General features: G+C 24.1%; 1 protein-coding gene across 1 annotated transcript in view; it reads right to left on the bottom strand.

The window, feature by feature from the left end:
- The window catches only part of LOC132916964 (protein pinocchio), a 31,203-nt gene extending 5,817 nt beyond the window's left edge, over nucleotides 1–25,386 (bottom strand). The window contains exons 1-2 of the mRNA XM_060977442.1: nucleotides 25,246–25,386; nucleotides 23,483–23,635 (exon numbers count right to left, since the gene is read on the bottom strand). Coding sequence (XP_060833425.1) covers nucleotides 23,483–23,609 — 127 coding nt within the window. The 5' untranslated portion in view covers nucleotides 23,610–23,635; nucleotides 25,246–25,386. The remainder of the gene's footprint in view (nucleotides 1–23,482; nucleotides 23,636–25,245) is intronic.
- Between the last annotated feature and the right edge of the window lie 403 nt (nucleotides 25,387–25,789).

The raw sequence follows: 25,789 nt of genomic DNA, 5'->3' as shown, positions 1-25,789 counted from the left end.
TGATGAGAAACGCAAGGTTATATTTTGAACTTGATATAACGGGCTTATAAATGTGAATTCCTCTAAAGTAGCGTCATATTATACTAATCGTAGTATACCTATGTTGATGATTGTTATATTAGTCAGTAGTCATGTCATTGAGTGAAAAACATTCTTCGTTATTTCATGGAATCAATGTCAAACAAAATTTCATTCGATTTGACACGTTTGTTTGGACATTGAACATAATATAATATGGCAGTAACATACTTTATTCATAAGTCCATCAATTTGTAGATATAGTAGATACTGAATAAGGTATATAAAGATGTCTGCATTATTATGACTTCATTATTCTGCCTTGAAAAATACTATGTAGTAGAATGCTTGAAAAGTTGAAAATTAATTATATTTCCCATTTATTTTTATAATTAATTCTATAACACGGCCTATATACAAAATAGTGTCAATTAACACCATAATAATTTTTAAATTGTATTGCATCTAGCATTCTAGCCTCTAGCCAATAGTCAATACCATTAATAACGATAATATTATTCATTACATGTATAATATAAGGAAAAATCATACATTTTTTTCGATGGACAAATTTCATTACTTCCTATTTATATATTTTCGAGTGTGAAATCGATATACTGACGACACATTACGCAGTGCAAGTGTCATCTTGACTAATTTTGCATATTATGCTAATGAAACTGATGATAATTATAATGCATGATGCACGTGTGTATACAATACATATAGCACAGTTGATACTCATTTTATCATTTACATTATTATTGTTCATTTCACTAGGTAACGTAATAAATCTACATCAGGTCAAAAAAAAATTATTATAGGTAGTTAGCAGTATTTTAATAAATTTTTAAGTAAAAGTAGTATTAAAATACTTTTTAAATACTTATAAATATATATTTTAAATACTTTTTTTCTACATAAGTACACGGACAAAGTATTTTTAATATTTTCTCAAAGTATCTGCATTTAAAATCAAATACTTTTTATTTTCAGTTTTTCTATTTTCTATTTCCAATTTGATTAGGTACGTGGAATAAAAAAAAAAAATATTGAGAGTATAATATAATATAGTCAAATATTATAATATAATTTTTTTCTGTGAATTTTACCAAACCTAAAAAGAAAACACTTAAGTAATTTATAGTTACATCAAATGTTTTTCTTAAATCATTATAATAATGAAATACTAAAAATTGGTTCAGTTGATTTGAAGGTAAATATAATTTTTTTATAAAAAAATTTAAAAGTATAATAGGCGTAAATATTTTTTTAAAGTATTTATAGGTACTCTCCAAATACCTTTAAATAAATATCTGTATCTGTTGGTACTTGCACAATTAAAAAAGTATCTTTCACAAGACTGGTAGTTGGAAACCATAAAAAATTGAATGTTTACTTCATCTGGAAAGTTTCAAATCTTAACTGTAGGAATTGAAATACCAAAATATACATATATGCCGTTTTAGAAAGTACATGATGAAATTGATTTGAATTGCATCTTCTTTGGAACAAGACAATAAAACATTTATAATGTAACACATGAGCGTTTATATGAACAACTAGACCAAAACTAATTTGTTAATATACTTTTATACCTATTACCTACTGATATTTAAAAATACTATAGTTATAATCTTTGTTGATACTAGATCTCTTTTTTCAAAAAATAATAAATACAGTTGCTTAAAAATTAATGTATGTTAAGATTATTAATTATTATTTATTTTTTGATGCGTTGATAATATCTGATTTGATTACTTTAATAAACATCGAAGGAAGGTCATTTATGTTTATGTTTCATATATTGGGAGCTATTAAAGCCTTGAAGTTAGAAATGTTTTTCCTCGTGTTTTTAAATATATAATATTAAAATATTTCTATACTGTCTCTAAAAATAAAAGAGAATACTGAATAGGACTACTATAATAGTACTATTGCATTTACTTATTTAATAAGCCACGACTACCAAAGTGTGTATGCATACTACAACCTTGTTAATAGTTGTATCATGTACTTACCCCAACCCATATTGTATTATATATATTATACATGCAATAACTACTGTAAAAAATTAAAAATTAAATTTTTTTTTTAAATAATATAATCAGCCATTTTATGTTTTAAACGTATATTACAATATATATATATATATATATATATATATATATATATATATAATATAATATAATTAGAATTCACTAAATATAATCAATCAAGGTCTTTTTGCTATTTATTTTTATAGCATAAAAATGATAAAAAGTTGTTTTTTAACTGGAATAATATATGTTCTTATTATTATACTATATATTTATATTACGATAATGTGTATCACATCCATTCACATAGTATACATGAATATAAGTTTAATATAGGTACTTATTCGAATGGTTTTAATTACTTTTATCAACGTGTTTTAGTTTTGATAATATCTTAATGCTATTTTCAACATAAAATAGTAAGTTATGATACCTACTTTAAGATTAAATACTTACTATTGCAAATACATTATTACAATTCAAGCAATATGTTATTAAATAAAATTTAAATATAAAATGTACCAATAAATTGCATAATATATATATTATGTAGCATGAATATATGTTATTATGAACCATCAAATAGCTAGGTCTGTAGTGTTTTAAGAAATACAAATAATTTTATGAAAAAAAAAATAAAAAAAAATAGAAATATTTAAGCTTTTGAATTATGCCAATCATAATATATTCACACAATCACGCGTGTAACAATTTATGTATGATGTGTTTAAAATTATAATGAAACGATAGCCATAGGCCCATAGGTACTAATTCTAAACGAGGAATTGTTTACTTTAAATACTCGTATGTGTACGAATTATATTTTGTTTTTTAGACTCATCATAATAATAATATTAATATACATTATTAAAGTACTGCAGAATACTCACATTTAACTCCGAAATGAAAACAATGAATGCAATTTGACTACGGTAGTTTGTTATTTTAAATTTCAGCCACGGCGCTGACGTGTCGACCAACGTTCCGCTAGAAATTCTTAAAAATCGAAACGTTTTGTTTACTTCGGGGAGGATCTTGGACGATCCCGACGGTGCTAATTATACTATAATAATGCGTTTTATCAAAAACAGATATTTTACGAACGCGTTTTCGATTATGCCAATATGATCGATCAACGCGGTGTTGCAAAATTATCGTTTAATATTATAGGTATTCGGATAGGTAACGACCGAAAAGGGGGAAAACTTGGATGAAATAAGGCCGACAGGAGTGTTGAAAAACGATCGATTGAACGATATTCGAACACTCTTCTTCGGATCTAATTAAGTCGGGCGAGACGACGAGCGTGTAATATTTACGCGGTCAGACGGTCGTTGGCATACTGAATAGTGAATACTGAGTACGTCTGATTTGACGCGGCATGTCGCTCGGTGATCGGCCTGTTGGCGGGTTCTCGCGACGATAGCGAAAACGTCACGCCACGGAGATCGGGAGATACCATGACGTATCGTCGGCACGACGATTAAGCGCATGCGCGCCATTAATGTATAAGCACCTTCGTACAGAACCGTGGTAGCATGCCCGACACAAAATTATACCAGGCTCGGATAAAACCGACGTCGGTTCCGGGAAAAGCACATTGTCTTTCGATGACCTTCATGTCCTGGCGGATCTTCGTTATATTATGCCGTCTATCATAACATTGTTATTGTGCGGATCGTGTAAAATGTAAAATTTTTGTTGTATTATCCTAATCATACCAAATATCTACGAGTAACAATCCTTTTATGTTTATACTTTATATCATGTTATATGAATAAATAGGACGGACTTCAAGAGTAAAATAATAGCAATAAAAATGTAACAGGCCTTCTTCCTCCTACCCAGCTTGAAATTTCAGGAAAATCGTTTTTAATTAAAATACATAAGCATTGTATATTATGTATCATTTGGAGTGATAGCGTCAGGATGTGCGATTGTATGCAGGACATTTAAAACGGTTCCAAGTGATTTGCTAAATTCATAGTATTATTTAAGTGTAAGTACCTACTGAAATAATTTTCGCTAATATATTTATTAAATACTTGGTCAACTGCACATTATGAATAACTCAATACAGTGTTTTTTAATAATATTCATAGTTATGAACCAATCATTCTCATTCCCATTTTTTTTTAACAATGAATTTATTAAAACTGATTTTTTGAAATTTTCAAAACATCAAAATCCTCATATATTTCAAATACATTGCCATAAACCAATTGGCTAGTTCTTTATTACATAGGTACAGTTAAAAGTCTAAAAAACTAGGTATTAGTTTGAATCATAAAAGAATTCGTCTGATTAATATAATTTATAAGGAAAAGAATAATTTTCATTTGAAAAATAGAAACGAATTGATATCGCTACAGAACACTTCTTAAATTGTATACAAATGCTAAGTATATCATGTATTTAAAAATATAGTCCTTAGAGATATTTAAAAATTAAAAAATCAAAATTTGAATACATTTATTATTACACAAAAATATATGTGGGTGATCCTGCTTGGTGAATCATTCATCACCAGTAATTATTAATTTCTTGTTTACTGCAATATAACGTAGTATATACAACATTTTATATTCATAATGAATTTATTTAAGTTTTTACTCGCGATTAAATGGATTTTATCCATACCCTCTCTACAAAAAACTTTATAAAAGATTGTCTTGTAGTGCTCAGTGATGTGCACTGCTTTTTAAAAGGGTAGCCTGGTGGGGGGGGGGGTAGTATTAATCTCATTATAAAAATCTATGAGTTGTAGGCAACTAAAAAACATAATTATGAATAACTAGGTATATAGTTGAACTTCACAATCTTCCAGCTTCCAAATTTTTATAAATTGTTTTGGATCGCGTTCTATAAAATCTTATACGTAGTTAAAGAATAAATATTAGGTAAAGTACATAATTAGTATGAATGTAAATATCATAGATTATAAATTACTTGAATTTTACAAAGTACCTACTAATCAATGGTAAGTATAAAGTACTACGTTTTAATTTAACGCGAAGTAAAATTATTTTTAAAATGACAATTTCTATTTTCACAAATATATTTAATTCATTTTGTTTTGCATTACTAAATCATCTATACCAGATTTTTTAATTTTAAAAACTGTTTTGTTCGACATCACTTCCGAGGTTGCTACGTTTTTATAAAATAATAATTTAAAATATTTGTATTTGTCCAAGGTCATGTGTGGAGGAAGAGAACATGCCATTCTAATCACCCCCTCTGATACTGTTCGATACTTGTCAATTGGTTGGCTGGCGTTTAGGTTTTAAAAATACAAATTTTAACGCAAATTACGTGCATCTTTTCTCTATAAACAACGATATTTTATTTGTATGGCTGTTACCGTCAATATCGCCATTCGCCAATATAAGTCATTTTCAGTATGAATTACGATTACCATATTCATTATATTATCATATTATTAACAATGACTATTCTGATTAGGTGCATTATTTATTTCCATAAGGCAATCTGCTTTATACACTTTGGAATTAATGGAATTTGAATATGTACTCCCACGTTGATATGTTGAAAAAAATCATCGAATTCTTAGTAATTATTTGTACGATATATCCCAAAGTTCTATCATTATTAGTTAATTGGTAACATTCGAACTTCTCTCCAGCTCCCCTCACTTGGCAGGTCGCAGGTATATAAATATAATATTTGTAAGGCCTAACATCAAATCCTAAATATTGTGTTTACAAAATTATATGATATGATATAATATAATAATATAAAACATTTTGATCCTGTCCCACAAAAAAATCCGAAATCTACTACTGCGCTCCACTCCAGCACCCGAAAAAGTGGTAAGAAAACCATTAAAACTAAATGATAATATATAATTTATTATCGATAAATCGATAATCAGCTTAAGTACCTTAGGAAACATCAATAAATTACATTGGCTATAATCTATAAATTTATCAGTTAATTACTAAAATATAATATACCTATTAACAACAATGAATGGTATACTCCGGCAATAAGTACTGAAATCACCGAAATTTCCGACACTGACGTTAACAGGTGTTTACTCACGATGTTATATTAAATACCCATTGTATAATATGTTTACATACACGTAAACCACATTATATATAGTCTGTGAATATGGAACGCTTTTATGAGAAATGAGAAACATTATACTGTATGCTTATAAAGTTTTAAATTTTCACTAAGTACTACTGTAAAAAAATTTTAAATTGTGAGTATATAGTGACGATGTAACAATTCCGTTGGAGCAGTAATATTTTGAACATGGGAATCGACAATTAATAACTGTATATAACTATAATATTTGCTAAATTATGCAGACTAAGTTACTGCTTTAATAAAAAATTGCATAATATATAACGAACACCTATCGCGTGTCCCAAGTAACATTATACACTATCTGGTCATTATATGGTATTGATATGTTACATCCTCCTACCAGTCAATTAAAAATAGTAATATCTCAAAAAGCAATATAGTTATTGAGAGAAAATAAAATAATTATTAATTACACAGTTACATATATGTGTATTTAATTAGTCTTCCTATTCCACTTCTATAAATTTACCGAGTTTTCAATTAATAAATGTCAATGACACTTGAGATAACGACATATCTTTGTATTAAGGTTACTATTTAAGAATTTTTTTTAGTTTTTAAATCTTTATTAAAAAAAATAACATATAAATTGATTTTATGTTTGTAATATTATTTTGTTGAGGTAGGTAGATAATAAAATAGATATATTTCTGAAATATATTATAGAATAATACAAACTATTTTTTACAATAAAAACAACTATTTCTATAATCGAAATAAGGCATCAGATTACATATAAGATTTCGCGTGTCTCAACCCTATTTTATCCCTATTAATAAAACTATTTATCTACCTATATATTTCAACACAAATTATTAATGTAGGTATTGATGATGTGTATATTTATGAATTATGAATTTTAATTTTAACATAGAATTATGTTTTGGGCTAGGTACAAATTTTTTTCTAAACAATTTAACTTTATAGTACCAGAATAAACATTTAGTTTTTTGTTAAGTTACCAATACATTTTATAAAGCCAATTGCGTGAGCTCGATTTTTATGAAAAAATATAACATTTATTATTAAAGTATTCATAACGAGTAACAAATAACTAGTTATGATTTTTATAATTAAAAAAAATGGATATAAGTAACAATAATAAGTATAATAAACTGTTTAAAATAGTGGTTGGTCATTATTTTAATTTTTTTTTTTTTTTTGTAAGTATGTGTGAATATGCACGACAGCTAATAGAATGTATACAATACAATTATTAGGTATATAAAATTATGTTCATATTGAAATTTTAAATATAATTTATTATTACTTACTTGACTTGAAACAAGTTTTTTATTTTAATCTTAATTTAATTAATTATATGTGTATAGATCCAGTTTTTGGTTGTTGTAGTTATAAGCATGTGAGCTATTAATAAAATAATAAATAATAAAATAACATATTTTAATAAATGTATAAACTGCGTTATTTTATATAAATTTCATTAATATACTGATACACATTTGTATTATATAATATTTATAAATATTCATGTTATTATTTGTAGTTATACAGAGCGTAACAATAAGAATGTTTTTGTCTTAGGTCTAACGATGTCCGTGAGTTAGTACCTATATTATGTATATACTACATAGTGTATATGTTATCGATTTTTTTTTTTTTTTGTAGACGAATTATATAGAATTTGAAGTGCATCAAACGTTTATTACATCAGTAGAGATTAACAATTTATAAAAGGTAATTTATGCAATTTTTACTAACTCGATAATTATTTAAGAAACCTCACTAAGAATAATTTTTCCATTGTTTTTAAATTTATAGGAATATTACAATTTACAATGCTATAGTATAGGAACACTAGGAACTATGCTTTACTAACGTTAGTAAGCGAGACTCTGTGGTCTGTATTTATGATTTAGTTTGAATTATTTTTCTTGGTCCACATTTTTGCCACAACTCAGAAATAAGAACATTTTGAATTTAGGGCAGGGGTGGCGAACCTTTTTAGTGTCAAGTGCTAAATTTTCCCAATCAAGGTTTTTAAAATTTTTCATGTACCCAAATTAAATTAAATTTTCTAAGGATAAAAAGTATACATTTTTTTTGTAATTATAATTTTTAAAATGTATATAATTTGTTTCTTTGAATTTCTTATAACAATTATAATCAAAACTTTATAAATAGCATATATTTTAATAATTTTAATTGAAATTTGATCAACGTGCCACCTTTGCACGCATGCAGTAGATTCACCACCCCTGATTTAAGGACTAGAAAATTAAATCAAAGATCCATTATTTTCATTGTTTATTCATGATATAGTATTATATAAATAATGATTTAATATCTGAATCAGAAGTTATTAGAGTTAATATACATACTCGTACAATATACATTCCTCGAAAATTGGAAGTCCGACATATATAAATTCATAAAGTGGATATATACTTAGGATATTTAGTCTTATAATTTTTAAGAACTAAAATTAAACAAAAATATCTTATGAAAAATTTAAATGTGATAAACTAATAACTAATAAACTACAAGCAAAAAATAGTACCTATATTTTTTATTTTAAAACAAGAAGAAAAAACGATTTATCTATGATTATAAAACATACAGTTAGAATAAACTAATGATTAATAATGCGTGTATCATAGTAGTATAATTGTACTTGTATAAAGCATTAATAAGTTATACGAGTAGATATACGAGAATTGTAAAATTATGTAAAATATTAACGTAGATATAGATGCACTTTGTTGCATTTTCCACGTGTGCTATTTACTATTTCAAAGTATTTAATACATTTCGAGTGAAGAGTAGAAAATCCAAGTGAAGATAATTAGTGATCACTACTAACTACAAACTTTAAACTGAAATTAATTATAGAATAAATATAAATCTCGCGATAATTACATAAAGATTAGTTACATTTTAATTTAGGTGGCTGTTTATAAGTAATATAATAGTTATAATAGTTTTCAGTTTATTATTTGAAGTTGAAAGACTAATTACAAATCAAGTATTATATATTAACTAAAAATTATTCATTTAACCAGATATTTGACTTCAAGATTAAAAAATAACAAGACTTATCTGAGCAGCATTATAATATATATTATGAACTTGATTTTTTAGAAGTGGTTTTTTATTTTATAAAATATCGAGAGAAAAATAATAATATTTGTTTGAAAAAAATTAAAGTCAACAAAAAAGGAAGCATTAGCATACAAGTTGTAAGTCGTAAGTATACTTAATATTGTTTTTAAATTAATAGGCCACTCAAAATGTTTTTATATTAATAGTAATAAAAAAATAGAAATTCATTTTAAATAAATAATATTTAAAATCAAACGAAACTAATTACTAAAATATAAAAAGACATGTTGATGATTATTCAATTGTATTTAGTTTAGGAATTTAAGGTTATTTTATTTGTATACTTAAATTATTTTAAAACAGAAATGTATTTCATTAAAATATTAAAAAGTATATTTTAGTTTTTACAAATTATATTATATTAATAACAATAATAATTTTTAAATCATCATAGCCCACATAATAACTCAAAAATTTAGTTCGAATTATAAAGTAAAATTAACCTATACATCATTTTTAAAAAAATCAAGTAGGTACTTGAAAATATTTTTATACACTTTTTAAAAGTTCCACATTTTAGAATTTGAATAAATGCCTAATTAAAAGAAAAAATTTAAGGATGAGAATATTTGTTGAAACATTGCGTACAATAATAAATTTCTCATAATATTATAAAAAAAAAGTTCTGTCAAAGCAGGTTGTTAAAATGTACATCAATATAGGTTGTTTAATTGTTTGATACTTATGCTTAGACAGACTATTATTTTTCAGTTAAAATTTAAAAAATATATGTGAACTGGACACGCCCATTTTTTTTTTCATTTTATATATAAATAGTATATACAATTTAGAAATGTACGGAGCATAACAATATTATATAGGTAATGGATAAAGGATATAGAAAATTAGTATGGTGTAAATAACACTAAAAAAATTAGGACAAGTAAGGCATATGGTGCTAAAACTAATTATAATAACACTTTTATCCTACTGGAAAATGTTTTTTTTTAGATTATCTTGATCCAAAATGTATAATTTTTTAAATGTAGATTTAAAAAAAAGTATAGTTCTAAAATAAAAATGTGCGAAAATATAATAAGGCAATAGTCATTACTGAACATTGTATATTATATTATATATATATTACACGTTAATTATCAGTCTCTTATTAGTTAAAGTTATTAATTATTATCAGTTGTTTTTTAATCTAAATTTTTATTTCAATTAGTTTGTTTGTATTTACTAAATGTGTTTAAAATATTTGGTTATCACTTATCACGATCTGTAAGCATAATAATTATATTATGACTAATATTAACTGCCTACTTGCATATACTTTCATCACAAGTTATGCTTAAAGAAGGTAAATATAAATATGAGAGATAATTGTATTGTATTTATTTATTTATTTAAAAAAAATAATGATGAACAATTTTCGATCTTATATTTTTTTACGAGTTTTTAATCAATTTTGTTTATCAGTTTATCAATTTTGATAATTTATCAAATCGTTTTTAATATAAATAATATAAATTAACTGAATACACTATGAAAAATAGAATACATTTTATATACATACTGACATACTGTATATAACATACATAATATATAACCATGGCGTACAAACACTATAAACGGCGCTAGTCCTCTCTATAATATAAGCATTAGTCGCATTCATGATAAATACAATATACTTATAAACTGCGAGTATACTATATCATATTATTTTATTAGTTTAACTGACAGATAGCCTAATAAAGATATATTGTGTATTTGGTATTTATATAATTATTGCATTATTATTCTCTTATTTCTGACAGAGTAATTAATGATAAAGTTATTAATAGATACACATGATACTAGTTAACTAGACTACAATAAATTATATAATATTAATAAATATAAAAAGCATATTTATAGTGCTTCAATAATAAATGTGATATGATATAGCAATAAAGCTATTTAAAAATAAACTTAAAGAAGCCACTATAAAAAAAAAAAAAAGTTTTTCCGAGCGACTATATCATTACAGAAAATTATAAAACAACAATACTGCAGACAAAAAGTCCAAAGTAGCCGTTATTCTGCAATCCAACCAGGACAATCAATATAAGAAGAAATACCCATTGACGAAAACTTCATCAAAACTACACGGATCAGAAATTTCATAAAAGACTTCTTTATGATGTTAAATTATTATTTTATAATCAATTAGAAGGTTATGAATGCTTCTTTAAAGTTTAAACGTCTTCCAAGGTCGTAGCCGCGTCAACGTAACTGGGTTTGGGACAAGTAAGAGATTAGAGAAATACGCTAGAATACTAGATGAATACATTTTAGTGGAAATGTTTATAATATTCATAAAATATAAGGTTTTTTTTGGTGATGCTTTTAACTATTTCAATATTTCAAAAGTCGTCGTGGAAACTTGAAATACAGAAGGGATTATTATTAGTTATTTGACAGAGGAATTTGAATTTTTTTAAGTTTGAATAGTTGGTTGAACCTAAAATTTGAATACTATATTATCATATTAAATTAAAAAGAAGCTTACATAAATGCAATAAAAAATTATAAGAGTACTTTATTTACGTACATTTCCCCAGCCCACAACATCAATTTTCGCAAATTTTTTTTTGTCAATATTTAGTACGTCATTTGTTTGTATTTGTTTGACCATACTAGGAATTTGTTTGATGTAGGTTCACCTCGGAAAATCGGTTTTCCGTGTGAGGGGAGGGGTTGAGGAAACTTTCAAAAAAAATTTTGAGAAAATTAATATGTGGTGGCAGGGGAAACGTACATACTTTATTTTATAAATTAACGTATAATAGTCGTAGCTAATGGAATAGATTGTTCAAAATCAGTCAATTTATTAAGATATAGGAAATCCAATTCTATCTGTAATAGTCAGGGATAAACCTTGAATAACTATGTAAAGCTTATGTAGGATCCAAAAGAGATGGATATATTTTTGAAAGCAGTTAGTAGTTTATCCGTCTTAGTAAAAATATACAACGAATAGACTTGTATCCTTCTCCACACAAAGTAGATAGGTACCCGGTTTGTTTAAATACATTTAAAAAATAATGTGTAACTAATATAATACTTTATCTATTATTTTTTCTCTGTCTAGATTTATTGTAATAAATTAAAAAATTTAAATTTTTAACTAATAGTCATTACAGGCTACAGCCAAAGTTGATCGATAAAAAAATGTATAATTAATGCTATTATAATTCAAAACAATAGAACATAAAGATATTATGTAAAAGAGATAGGTAGTTATAATTTCAAGTATTTCATTTGTTTCATAACAGATAGGTAACATGATTTTTACACGTGATACTCAAAATTTAGTACCTATATTATTTGCACGTGATCATTTTTATTATTTTAATATTAATGTTTTACCAATAAATTAAATATATTATAATATATTAATGCGTATTTTATTAGTTTGATTTCATTAACTGTCGTTCGATTTAATTTATTTTATATTAATAATTTATTACCAGCTTATGTTAAAAATAATAACAATTATAATGTATATTAATATATTATAAACTATACAGCCATACAGGTGTTAAAGAAATCGATTTAATCGTCTAAATAGCATACTCAAACATATACTACTTAGCTCGTATATCAAACTAAGACAGTCTGTCAGCCTACATTAATATACTCATAATTTTGTTGCATTTTTTTTTATGTTTTGCGGAAAGTTGGACTATGTATTTGAAAATTAAAGATGTTATAAACATTAAACCTACAAAATAATTTATATATTTTCGTTATTTTGACAACATTCGAATTTCAAACGTGTAATAAAAAAAACCGTTACTTTATTTTTATACTTTTTAATTGATCTTAAAATAATATGTTAAGATGCGAGCAACCTTGTACTAAAAATAAAAGTTAGACTCAGAACAAAAATTTTTCAATATAAATAATTTTAATAAATTGATAAGTGTAGCTTAAATATTCTCGTTTTCTCTGATTATTTTATAAAGTATTGATAATTTCCTTTTTTTGAAAAGTACCCAGGCTAAAGTACTAACCAAATCCATCCAACATGTTACTAGATACTACGCTCAAATTTAAAGATTGAGGAATTTTTTCTCTTCCTTATGACGACTTACAAGAAACAAAACAAAAAAATAAAAACCATTTATCATTATAGAATCAATATATTAATCGAATTTAAAATGTTAATCAGTCACGTGGTCATCCGAAGTTACACGTGAATAAACTGCCATTGAACTTTTACCTACAATTTAACATAACCTACATTTTTTTTTTTATTAACATTGCTAAACGATTAATAATTATTGATAGTAATAATAATAGTAATAAAGATAGGTATGTTTTCTTTATTATATTAATTCATAACAAAAACAATAAATTAAAAACAAATAATTATAGGCACCTATATAAATATATAAGAGTTAACATTTAAGTTTAAAAACAAACTTTAAATTGAACTTAGTTGCCTTAGGCTTCAAAAATGATTTTAAATTGTAAAATAGAATATTTAATAATCTTTGAAGACACCACAGTAGCGTTTGGGAAGGGGAAGGGTCATGGGGTTTGATCCACTCTTCAGCTGGCTAACAATATAATTTTCATAATTTTTTACTGTTAATGTGGTATTGTAAATATGTTTGCGTTGTATTGAAGTATATGATGCATCATTAATGCTTTTACAACAAAACTACTATCCTAGGTTTGGTAAAGTAAACAATTTCTTAAAACGAACGTTTAATTTTTACAGTTTTAATTGTTATTTATCTATGTTTAATCATAATTTTATTATATACTTTTACTACTTCATTGTATAATATCAAGTCCATTATTTTAAATAAATTAAAGATTTGTATTTTTACAATAATCATTATATTAATTATACATAAACATATAGTTAATAGCATTTTGTGGTGCACCACTTTCTCGCACTCTACCTCCGTTCATTTAAAATTTAAGTAGCTACATATAACATATACTTTCAACTTACAAACTATTACTAATTACTAATTAGTAATTATTTACTCATACAAAATTTGATTGTATACATTGATAAATATTTTGAAAAATATTCTGATTTGAAATACAAAAATTAAAAATCTATTGTCATTAAAAAAATAATAACGATAATAAATTTAAAAAAATCGAATGATAAGAAATTATAAAAATTGTATTTGTTTTCAAAACTGCCTTATTACAACGATATTGAATTAAATTAAAACAATGTTAAAAATGTCAAAACTCCAAAATATTTAGTGTAGACACTTATGACCTACCAAAGAGAATTGTAATGTGATTACTTGTCTTGTACATAGCTAATTTTTTTTTAAACTTTGTCAATATTTATCTTAAATGACTAATGTTATTAAAAGTAATGGATTTAAATTTTAAACACAAGAAATAAGAATAATATCTTAAGTTAAGTAGACTCTGTATTGTTTACGTTTTACAAGCGTAAAAGTTCAAAAGAATCAATTTTGTGTTGTTAGTTTTAATATTATAATTATTATGATTATTATGACCAAACTTAAAGGTAAGAATATTATCTAAATTCTAGAGTTTATCTAAGTTACTAATTTATTATCTAGGACTTTATTGATATTTTTAGTTTAAAGTAAGTTATAACTTATATCATGTAATATATTAATAATATTATGTTTATTAAATTATATTTTTATAATGTTCATTATTTTATTTATAATTTGATAATGCTGATTAAATTAAAATATTAATAAAAACCAATAACAACCTATATGAGATGATCTAGATAATATTCTTACCTTTAAACTTGATAATTAATCAATTCACTCTAATATTAGTTACTTAATAAAATAACAAAACATCATGTGGGTTCGTTATTATCTTAATAGGTTGATGGTTAATTAATTGGGTTATAATAAATATAACTCTTCTTTAATAAGTAAAAAATAAAAGATAATTCGTATAGGTCTCACAAAGAAATAATAGTTTATTTGTTTTATTACAGTCAATTGTGAAGCTAAAATATAATGGATAGTATAGTTTCAATAATTATTATAGTTACTTATTATATAGGTAAAATAATTTATGTATTTCTATTTCCTATTCAGGTTATAAGCAAAAAAAAACTATCTTAGATTTACACTTATTTTAATAAATTACCTTGAATAGAACTAGTCTGAACCATGTTCATTCAATTGTAAGTTGTGTGATAACAAAATATGGAAATTTTTAGGCATCATTGTATTAGTTTATTTTAAAGTCTATACCTATATAAACTATAGCGTATAATAAAAACGAATATATTAATATAAACTGTCAAGGTTAGCGATTTATTATGTCAAACATAATGATTTTTTTTAGATTTCTAAAGAATACACGCGTATCAAATTATTACGTAGTATTGGCATTCAAATATTAAATACAAGGTAGGTTGGTAGTTGGTACCTATTTTAGATTCTAAGCTGGTTTTACAATGATGTGTGTTTTTATTTCTGTCATTACAATTAGTCACTGGAGTAGTATTAATGTTCAATTTTGAAGGTGGTATTTGGTGGTTATCTAAAACTAGTGAGTGTCTCGGTACTTCAGGGGATAGAATGTAAAAATCTCATTTTTAATAATAACCGCAAAAGCGGAAAAACTGAAAAGAAAATATAAAGGAAAAACTGGTGTTTATACTCAAAACCAGATTTTCAAGATATGTTATTATTTTAAGAATATTATGGTTATTTTTATGTTATTTATAGATATTTAAAATGTTTAACTTATTTTAATTTGTTTGATTTAATCCATGATGCAATTTTTGTTTTTGAATAAAAAAGCTTTACAGTTTAATAATATAAAGAACCTCACAAGAAGTAATCTTTATCACAATTAAAAACATTTAAATTTTTGTAGTTGGTAAATTATTAAATATTCATATACAATTTTAAATTGTAAAACTTATGTTTAAAAATGTAAACAATCATCCAAATGAACTAGTAAAAAACTCGGCTAGTCCCAATTCCCACAATACCTGGTAATCCTCCAAGACGCCTGAAGCATGATCTATTAAATTCAATTAATAACAAACTAACAGAAAGTTCCATCAATGGGTGGCTTCTTTCAACCAAATTCTCATGACTAAATTATTACTTTTATCACACATTCTTATTGTGTCTAGCTATTGATACAGATTGTTTATTACTTGTAAACATAAAAAAAAAAAATGTTTAAAAATGTAACTCAAGTTTCTTTATCATAACTCATAAGTTATATTACTGGAAATTGAGAAAAAAATTTGAGCATACTCGTATAGTCGTGTAAACAATTTTTATGAGTTATTGATATTTAAACAATTTTGACGGCATTGGATATTCTGAAAACGTATGTAATTACATTACAAATAATAACGATTTATACTTAAATAGTTTTTGCTATTTTGAAATTATTCAAAAATATTAATAATTATAGAAACAACTATGATTTTAATTACCATTTTCTAATTATAAAGACATTTTAAATGTTACGTATAAAAAGAAAAGTTTTTATGAATTTCTAACCACAAAATAATTTGATAATTTTAAAAAATATAAAAAATATTATGATATGAGGTTTTCAATATTTTTAACTGGGTAATTATCAACTTACAAGGAGCTTTGTATAAAATGTTTTCAGGAATATCTACCGAGCCAATAATTTTTAAACGATATTTTTAAAAAGAAAACTAAAAAAACTAAAAAATTATTTTGGCAATAAATTTCTCAAAAATAGTCAAAATATCTTGAAAATTTGATAGTAGATAGAAAATAACAATTTGTAAAAATAACAAGTATTTACTTTTATTTGTTTTAGGCTTATACTAAAAAAACAAAATCAATTTTGTCAAAATTTGGATTATTGTAACAATTTTAATTTTTCCTTGATTTTTTTTTTTTTGTTTTTCCCAAGTATAAAATAAAAAGTAAATGGAATTTTTTATTTTAATCTCTCTAAAGCAACAATTAGTACTAGATCCAATTGTCTATACTAAGCCACCTTCAAAGTTGAAAATTGGACTATTTTTGAAAAATCAATATATTTATCACTCGGTTCAGGATCTAAAAATATTAAGTACTACAGTTTTAAATTAATTGTTTGAAACAATACGAATAAAAATATTCTATGTCTAAAGTTGCTAAAACAACATTAATTACAAATCAACAAACGTAATAATGATTAAAGGACAAAGGTTAATTAAAATAATTAATTTGATCTATTCAGGATAATTATAAAGTTTTGATATATATGCGCATTTTTAAGATTAGTAGAGAAATATAAATATATACGTTATCAACTTTTAATGTATATTTAATATATTTTATTGCATTAAATTCACATTCTAGCCATTGTATACTACCTAAATTTACAAATTTAATGAAGTTTATACCAGTATATAAATTTCAAAATATATTGTTCAGAATTCAGAAAAACAGCTACTGCTATTCAAATTGTATTTCCTAAAAAATATCAATTAACAATTAAACGATTTTTTAAATACTATTGTAATACATTGTTAAATTAACATATAATCTTCTTTATCTAACCTGTGACCATTTATTAATTTATTTTAATTATAAACTAATTGCAGCTTTGTTAAGATTATGTGTATCAAAAGTTACGAAAATGATTAAGCCTTGATGAAGTCGATGAGATATGTGGTTTTATTTGGTTAGATTATGAGAATGCCTCGAGAGCGATTAAAGTTGTAACAATAAGCTGCATGTCGATGCCACTACATATCATATTCTTGCTATCATATTTAACAAATTCCAATAAGTCTTAACGAGATATACCTATCGTGTATTACCATTACCATGCCTAATCTATGTATTTCAAAAATAATTTATATTAAATATTAAACATTCTTTTTTTTAATTTTGGATTTTATGGGTAACCGTTTTATGCGAACAAATAATCTGATCCCAACGTCCTCAGATCCCCACGATAAGCAGATTCACTGTATGTTACAGTTTAAGTGTTGAATTCTATCATTTTATGAAATAACTAGGTAGTTTATGAATTAACTACAAATGCTAGTTTAAGTATAAAATAATACACGTATACAAACTATTTATTATGCGTTAACCAGTTATTTCATATTATAATATTTAGTCATACTATAAAATTTTAACTTGATTAAGGAAAAAAATGTATAAAATACATTTAAATTTAAAAAGATATATTATAATATTTAATTTTTTTAACTGAATATTTGTTAATAAAACCTATCGTCCATTCATTTTAATGCATTTTCAATAATTGAACAAAATTTAATATTTGATAAATCTATCATCTTTTCGTATCAACACAAGATATAATTCCCGAGATATATTGACGGAACTTTACAACTGGCCTTAAATAGACAAATATTTAAAATTATTGAATGGTTGAAACAATGCATATAAAGTGTTAAGTGCAAGTAGTTGGTCAATCTGAATTAAAGTTTGAGCTCCATTATTTTTATCAGATATGTTTATGCCACCGTCATATCCCTGCCCTCCGAGGTTATTTATATACTTTAAATAATAATTTCATCGATATAATATAATAAGCTAATAATGGTGATAAATTAAATAGTTTACTTAAGATTTAAGAATATAAAATAAGTATATATTAATATGAAAAAAAATTATTAGTATAGGCAATGTACGGGGAGAGGGTTTCAGTTTGTAATGACCTCCCTGAATACGCTACTTAATCTTCTTCATAAATAATTACTTATGACTGTAAGAATAACAGTGTACAATTTAAAAGTAATATTTATTAATATTTATTTAAATGCATGAAATATCTATAGTTTCTTAATTATTTAAATTTGTTTCTTTAATCATAGCTATAATTGATATTACTTTTGTATACAATAATTATAAAATATTACATGATCGTGATTACCTTGGAGACAGACGCATGTGCAGTATTTGTAAACTCAATATTTTATTCTATTTGAAACAAAGCCTACAATATAAATATATTAATTTTTATTGTGAAGTAATTATCAAACACCACATTATTTATTACTCATAAGTTGTAAATTATGACAAATTTATAACTTTTCAATTTTTATTTTATTTTATTCAATGAGAATACAAGACATTAAAAATTAAAGGGCTAATAAGGGATCAATAATACAACTGAATTGTATTCACTTTAACATACGTATCTTAAGTTCGCTCAATTCTTCAAAGATACTATAATATATTATATAATATATCGTTATATTATATGCATTATAAATGATATTTACCAACTATCACTAGAACGTTAGCTATAAAAATTGAAATGCGCATTTATACATTATATTATAGCATTAATTATATACTATAAAAATTTTAGAATTATTTACAATAAAACATAAATATTTTAAAAGTATTAATTTAGTGGTATATTATAATACGCAGTAGATAATTAATAAATATTAAATAACAATTTACATTTAATTAATACTTTATACTAGCTCCATGACATACTCAAGCTTTAATGTAAAATGGAAAGGGGGTTGATTTTTATGTATTTTTGATATTAAGAAATTTCATAACGAATTTGCTTAATACTTAGTATCAAATTTAAAATCAAGAATATTATCTAATGGATCTTGTATACCTATATAGGCTTTAATTTCTATTTCTTGTACCTACGCCTACCCCCTCCTACATGCTTGCTGCTTGCTATCCATTAAACCTTTATATGTTAAATTTCCAACTTACAAAATATTCGTAAAGATATCAAAAATAAAAGTCCTAAATTAAATTATAGATAATGACTTTTCAAAGTTATATTCTATTTAATATTTTCTATATTTTTTAAAATCATAATTAAGTAAACTATAGTATTAAGTATTAACTCGTCGACAATTGTATTTTAAATAACATGCAATGTTGATTGTATTGTTTAATAACAACACGTTTACATAAATTATTTCCAGAATAAATTAAAATAACGAATTGTAATAAAAACATTTTCAAATTTTAACCCGACACCTATAAACAAACAGACAATTATAATAGTTAACTATTACTTTTAGCGGATCCGTGGAGTTTATAATTTAATCTGTATTAAATATTTCAATACAAACTCATATTTAATTTAGATTTACTAGATTAAATATACTATATCAGTCTGCACAGCTATTATAGTCTGTATCTAGTTATATAATACGTATATAAGTACTGTTCACGAAAGAGACGTGATTATTATAAAATCCTAAAGGTATTTGAGTATTTCTATAAAACGTAACTTAAGCAAAGTTTATGTTTAACAGCTGACAATAATATTAATAGGATCATGACTCTGAGTCGTGATTTCAATGCCTAGATAAAAATAAAAACATGTTTTTATTCTGGTGGGGATCTATAAACATCACTTAACTCCCGGATCTCTTACCTACCTGCTATGCCATAAAGGTGATAAATATCATATGTACCTGATACAGTAATACATAATGTGTATAAATATAATAATTGTTCTAAATACCTAGGTATTGGTAGGTAATGTACTTATAGATATTTAATTAATACAAAAAAAGTAAATAATAAAGATGACAATATTCAAACCTCTAATAATTTACTTATACAGACATCGTGTCTCATGTATCCATAATACATATTATAACATATGCACTTAAGCATAATATATTATTTAGTTATTATATCTATGTAATATCACTAGTATATAATGTGGTAAAATAATATGTAGGTATATAATATATACAAACATAATTTTAAAACTAGTGTATGACGAACAATTGCTTATAGGTAAATTAATATTTTATACAAACATTTATATTTTCGTTTGGTAATATTTAACGCTATTTCCTTATTTAAGTTATTTTTAATTTTAAATAATATTGTGTTACTTGAATAGGTTGAGAGTGATTAACCTCTGATATAAAATATATACATTTACAAAGCTAAACAGGACAGGTATAGTTACGTTTGAATGTTTCTATTCCGTTGCAGTTTTATCTCAACTGTATCAAGCGTTTGAAGGTTACCTTGTTAATAATCATTACCTTTACAAAGAACTGTTAAATAGCAATATTAAAAACTAAGCTGCCTCATTATTCTTATTATCGTATAAAGAGATGTTAAAAATTTAAATCAAATGTTTTTCTTTTTTATTTAAATCAATAAAATGTGTATCAACTGTCTTATTTTACTGCATAAAATGGCAAATTTTACATTTAGAGGAAATAAGAATCTATTTTATTTTGTTATTTTTCTATCAGAATGAATTGATATATTATGAAAGGTTTAGGTAAAAATATTATCTTGAGTCCCACGTATAATTTTTATGATATTATTATTTAAAAGCAAATTGAGGGGGTTTTAAAATTGTAAATTTTCAAAATAATATTTAATTTTAGAATAATATGTTTACTCTTAAGTTTTACTATAGGTCAATTCACTTTAATAATAAAAAGGTGGAAAGTAGGTAACGCTCTGCTATATACGTATTAGTCACTGTAATGGATATTTTAATTTGAATTCAATAATATATCATTGTATACGAAACACGATTCTGAGCGAAGACGGTCTGTTAGTTTATATCTATATATTCATCATGATTTATGAGTAGAATATAATAATATAAATGTTTGATGAAAATTTCAAGTATCTACAATTATTCGTTTTGACAAAAAAACAACAGGAATATTTTAAGAGAAATAGTTATTTTACGGGTGAATATGAAAAGTAAAAATTTGAACTTAAGGGGCCACCACACCATTGTTTTCTCTGTCTATCTTCCACATAGTATAAGAACAAGGTTTTTTTCACTGTTACAACTCTCTGGTACAGTTTAGGGCAAAAGCACCTATTATATATTTTATAAAGAAGAATATTATCTATGCATTGACCAGATAGATTTTTAATATTTACATTTTTTATAAATATAAACATATATTTTAAATTAAAATAATTTTGATTATTTTTTACCATTAAAATCTTATTCAAAAATGTAAATATTCTTCTTTATAAAATATATTTTAGGTGTCTTTACCCTAAACTGAACGAATTAAAGTCGTAATTGTAGAAATACGGAATATCTTTGTTCCTATATTATGTGGGAGATAGGTAGAGAAAACAAATGTTGGTGTTGCGGATTTTAAAAAATTAATTTGACTTGCAAGTAAAATTTTTTTTAGTCAAGGTTGCAACATTTACAAAAAAAAAACTGTATTAAATTTTCAAATCTTAAGTTTTAACAACAAAATAGATTGCTAATTTTCATAATATCAACAAAAATCGTTAAAATTCTAGTTTTAAATGCTTATAAATATTTTTAGTAAATTGACATTCGGTTAGATACTTTTTTAAAAGTTCTATTTAAATATATAAATTTATGAGAACCTTGTATTCAATTTTTAAGGTTTTTGACAGAGAAAACATTTTGTTCAATAGATTAAGAATATTTTGAAAATCTTACCATATTTAGAAAATAATAATTATTCGACACTTGGTGAATATTTCAAGTATCTAGGATTATTTATTTTTGTATTATAATAAAATCAATAAAAATCAATTATTTTAGCGTTAAAATTTCTATTTTTTTATTATTTTTTCACTTTTTTTTGTTTTCTCGATTATTAAAAAAAGTACGAAGGAAATTTTACTCCTGACCCCCACCCCCCTAAAAAAAATATTTACTATATTCAATTTATTTTGCTACCAGAAATTGTTCCCAAAGTTGAAAATTAAAACATTTTTCCTGTCCCAAATTATGATTACAGACACACACAAACAAAAAAATAATCATTGTATAAAATCAGTATACATTCAACGCTCCACTCAGAATTTATAAACAATTTTACAATATCAAATAATAATAAATAAACTGATAAACCCAACACTACACTTAAATTAAAAATTATAGATCCTATTTACTACCAGAAACCACTCTCTTAGTTGAATATTTATGCATTTTTACTACTCTACAGTATTTACTCAGTGAGGGTATTGTCGATATTACATAGATAAATTTGACATGATTAATACATACCCAAATTTTATCATAAACAATTTACAAAATTATGTTCTATTAGGATAATGTTGGGTTTAGCACCAGGAAACGTAAACATTACCTGGTCATTGGAAATTATACATAATACTTACTGTACCTACGCAGTACGCTACATATTATGCGTATATATTCTTATATATACCCCATACGTACTTTAATTTTGTTCAAATGTGATGATTCAAAATTTTTAAGTTGCTTACCTTTTTTGTCACAGCTGCATTCCAAATCATCACTAGGTCTAAAATCAGGATCATCTTCATCGAATATTATTGATTCTTCGTAGTCGTTAAACACTGAACGATCAGATTCATTACACACGGTCCTCATTTTTCTAATTAATATGATTTTCAAATCTAAAATTAAAAATAAATTGACTTGATTAATATGGAGTTTCTACAATGATATTCAAGACGGTAAAAGTTATAATATTGGTCATATTATTCTTTTACCACGTTATTTACCGAAATATTTTGTTTGAGTTTAATTTGGAAGTTGTAGAAAAAATTATATTTTCTTCGTTTATAATTAATTAAGACTTGATTTGAAGATATTCGGTTTAGTTTTGTAGGATCAAAGTTTCCCAATTAACCCCACTATTTATACTAATGCTGTATTCATAAAAAAAAGAATTAAGCTAATAATAATAATTTCCAATTTATTAAAAATAGAACTTACTTTGAACTTCTGCAGCCTAATATTTTAGGATTGTATACTAACTAGAGAATAAGTGAATTTATTTTACACATTTTTATATTATATGAGTTATACAATTGTGAATTCAGTGGTTATGTTTGCAGTGGAAGTTGTTAGAAACAACACTAACACAAAGTTAATTTAATTAAATAGATAAAGGTAAATAATATAACTCATATATAGATATTTATTTGATATGCATGTCATCAAACAAATCAAATGGATCCATACTAACTCTTTCAAGGACTTGAAAATTGAAGTAATATAGAATGAAAGTAATTCAATAAACTAGGCAATTTAAAAATTCGAATCAATTCATCTACCATACTTTTGTTTATAAAATATTTTGTGTATAGTTCATACATTTAAAAAAAATAACTTTTTATTCATAAAAAGGTCTACACAAGCCTAAATAAATTATGTACCTATATGAATAATGTTATCATATAAATAATATATTAATAAATATATTTAATATTTAAATGAACTGTTAAAATATAAATTATATATTTTTGATTCGTTCCCGAGGAAACAGTTGGTTTGTTTTACATTAGGTATTTAATATAAACATTAATTTAAATGTCTAATTTCCGATGAATTTACCGCGATTAATTGACGCGCGATGAATTTAGCCACGGTGAATTGACGTATATCCCTTCAAATTATATCCAGAGGTATATACAATTATAAGCATATATAAATAGTTACAATAAAATCAGTTAAAATAACCTAACCTTATCATAGCAATACAATTTAAAAAAAATCCTAAAAAGATATTTAGTTTTATGATTTATGATTTATTGTATCCAAACATTCGAAACTATAATAATAATTATAAGAATAAATCTTAGAGTACACAATTTTTATTTAATCTAGGGTAGCAGAAAATAGAGAATAAGAAAAAAATGTTAAAAACTATAAATTGTCTGCTAAAAGTTATATATATAAAAAAAAAATGTTATATTTATTTCATAAATATTATATAGTTAGCTTATTACTATATATTTTGATTATTTGTTTACTGATTAGTTGAAATATGTATGTATTTTTTTAAACCTTCTCAAAAAAGATCATTGAAGTAATTAATTATAATAAAATACAATATGAGATAAATAATTAAATAAATTATTGTAGTAATAATAATAATTTATCATTCAAAAAATATGTATTACTAATCTATAAACAATTGACAAAACAAATTCAACTATAATAAAAATATACAAATATATACTACATATTTTTTCAATTAGTAATAATAATAATATCTTACTTTATTGGCACTTATTCAAATAGGATGTAAGTTGGAATTCAAAAAAAATGTGTAATATTATTATTTTATTATTTGCATAACTTGTCCAGTGTTAATTTATTGATATTAACATAAATATTACAGAATTAACATGTAAAAAAAAATTAAACTTCCTAAAAAAAAAAAATTAAGTATTAGCACATTTCAAGTTTAAAATCGGTTAAGAAATATTATGATACATACGATTAAATCTAATAAATATTAAATAATCAGACAAGAGCACATAATGTATATGTACAAGCGTTTGACTGTATGAACGAGTTTTTTCGACTGTTCACTTATACGAAAATTACGTATATTACTTGTATGTTAGATAATACAAATATTTATTTTTATCTCTGTATAATTATATCCTGCTATCAATTATTTCTTTTAATGTTTATTTACTTGTATTTTTAAATTAGTCAGTAAAGCTAATAGAGATAGGATGAATATAAATGCTTAATAGACAAAAAAAAAAATTCTAAATAAAAGAGGTTAATAGTGATAGTAACATTTATGTATC

This window comes from Rhopalosiphum padi, chromosome 1 (genome assembly GCF_020882245.1).
Source record: "Rhopalosiphum padi isolate XX-2018 chromosome 1, ASM2088224v1, whole genome shotgun sequence".
Classification (NCBI taxonomy): Eukaryota; Metazoa; Arthropoda; class Insecta; order Hemiptera; family Aphididae; genus Rhopalosiphum; species Rhopalosiphum padi.
The sequence above is the reverse complement of the archived record's forward strand: the minus strand, read 5'-3'. Positions and strand labels throughout refer to the sequence as shown.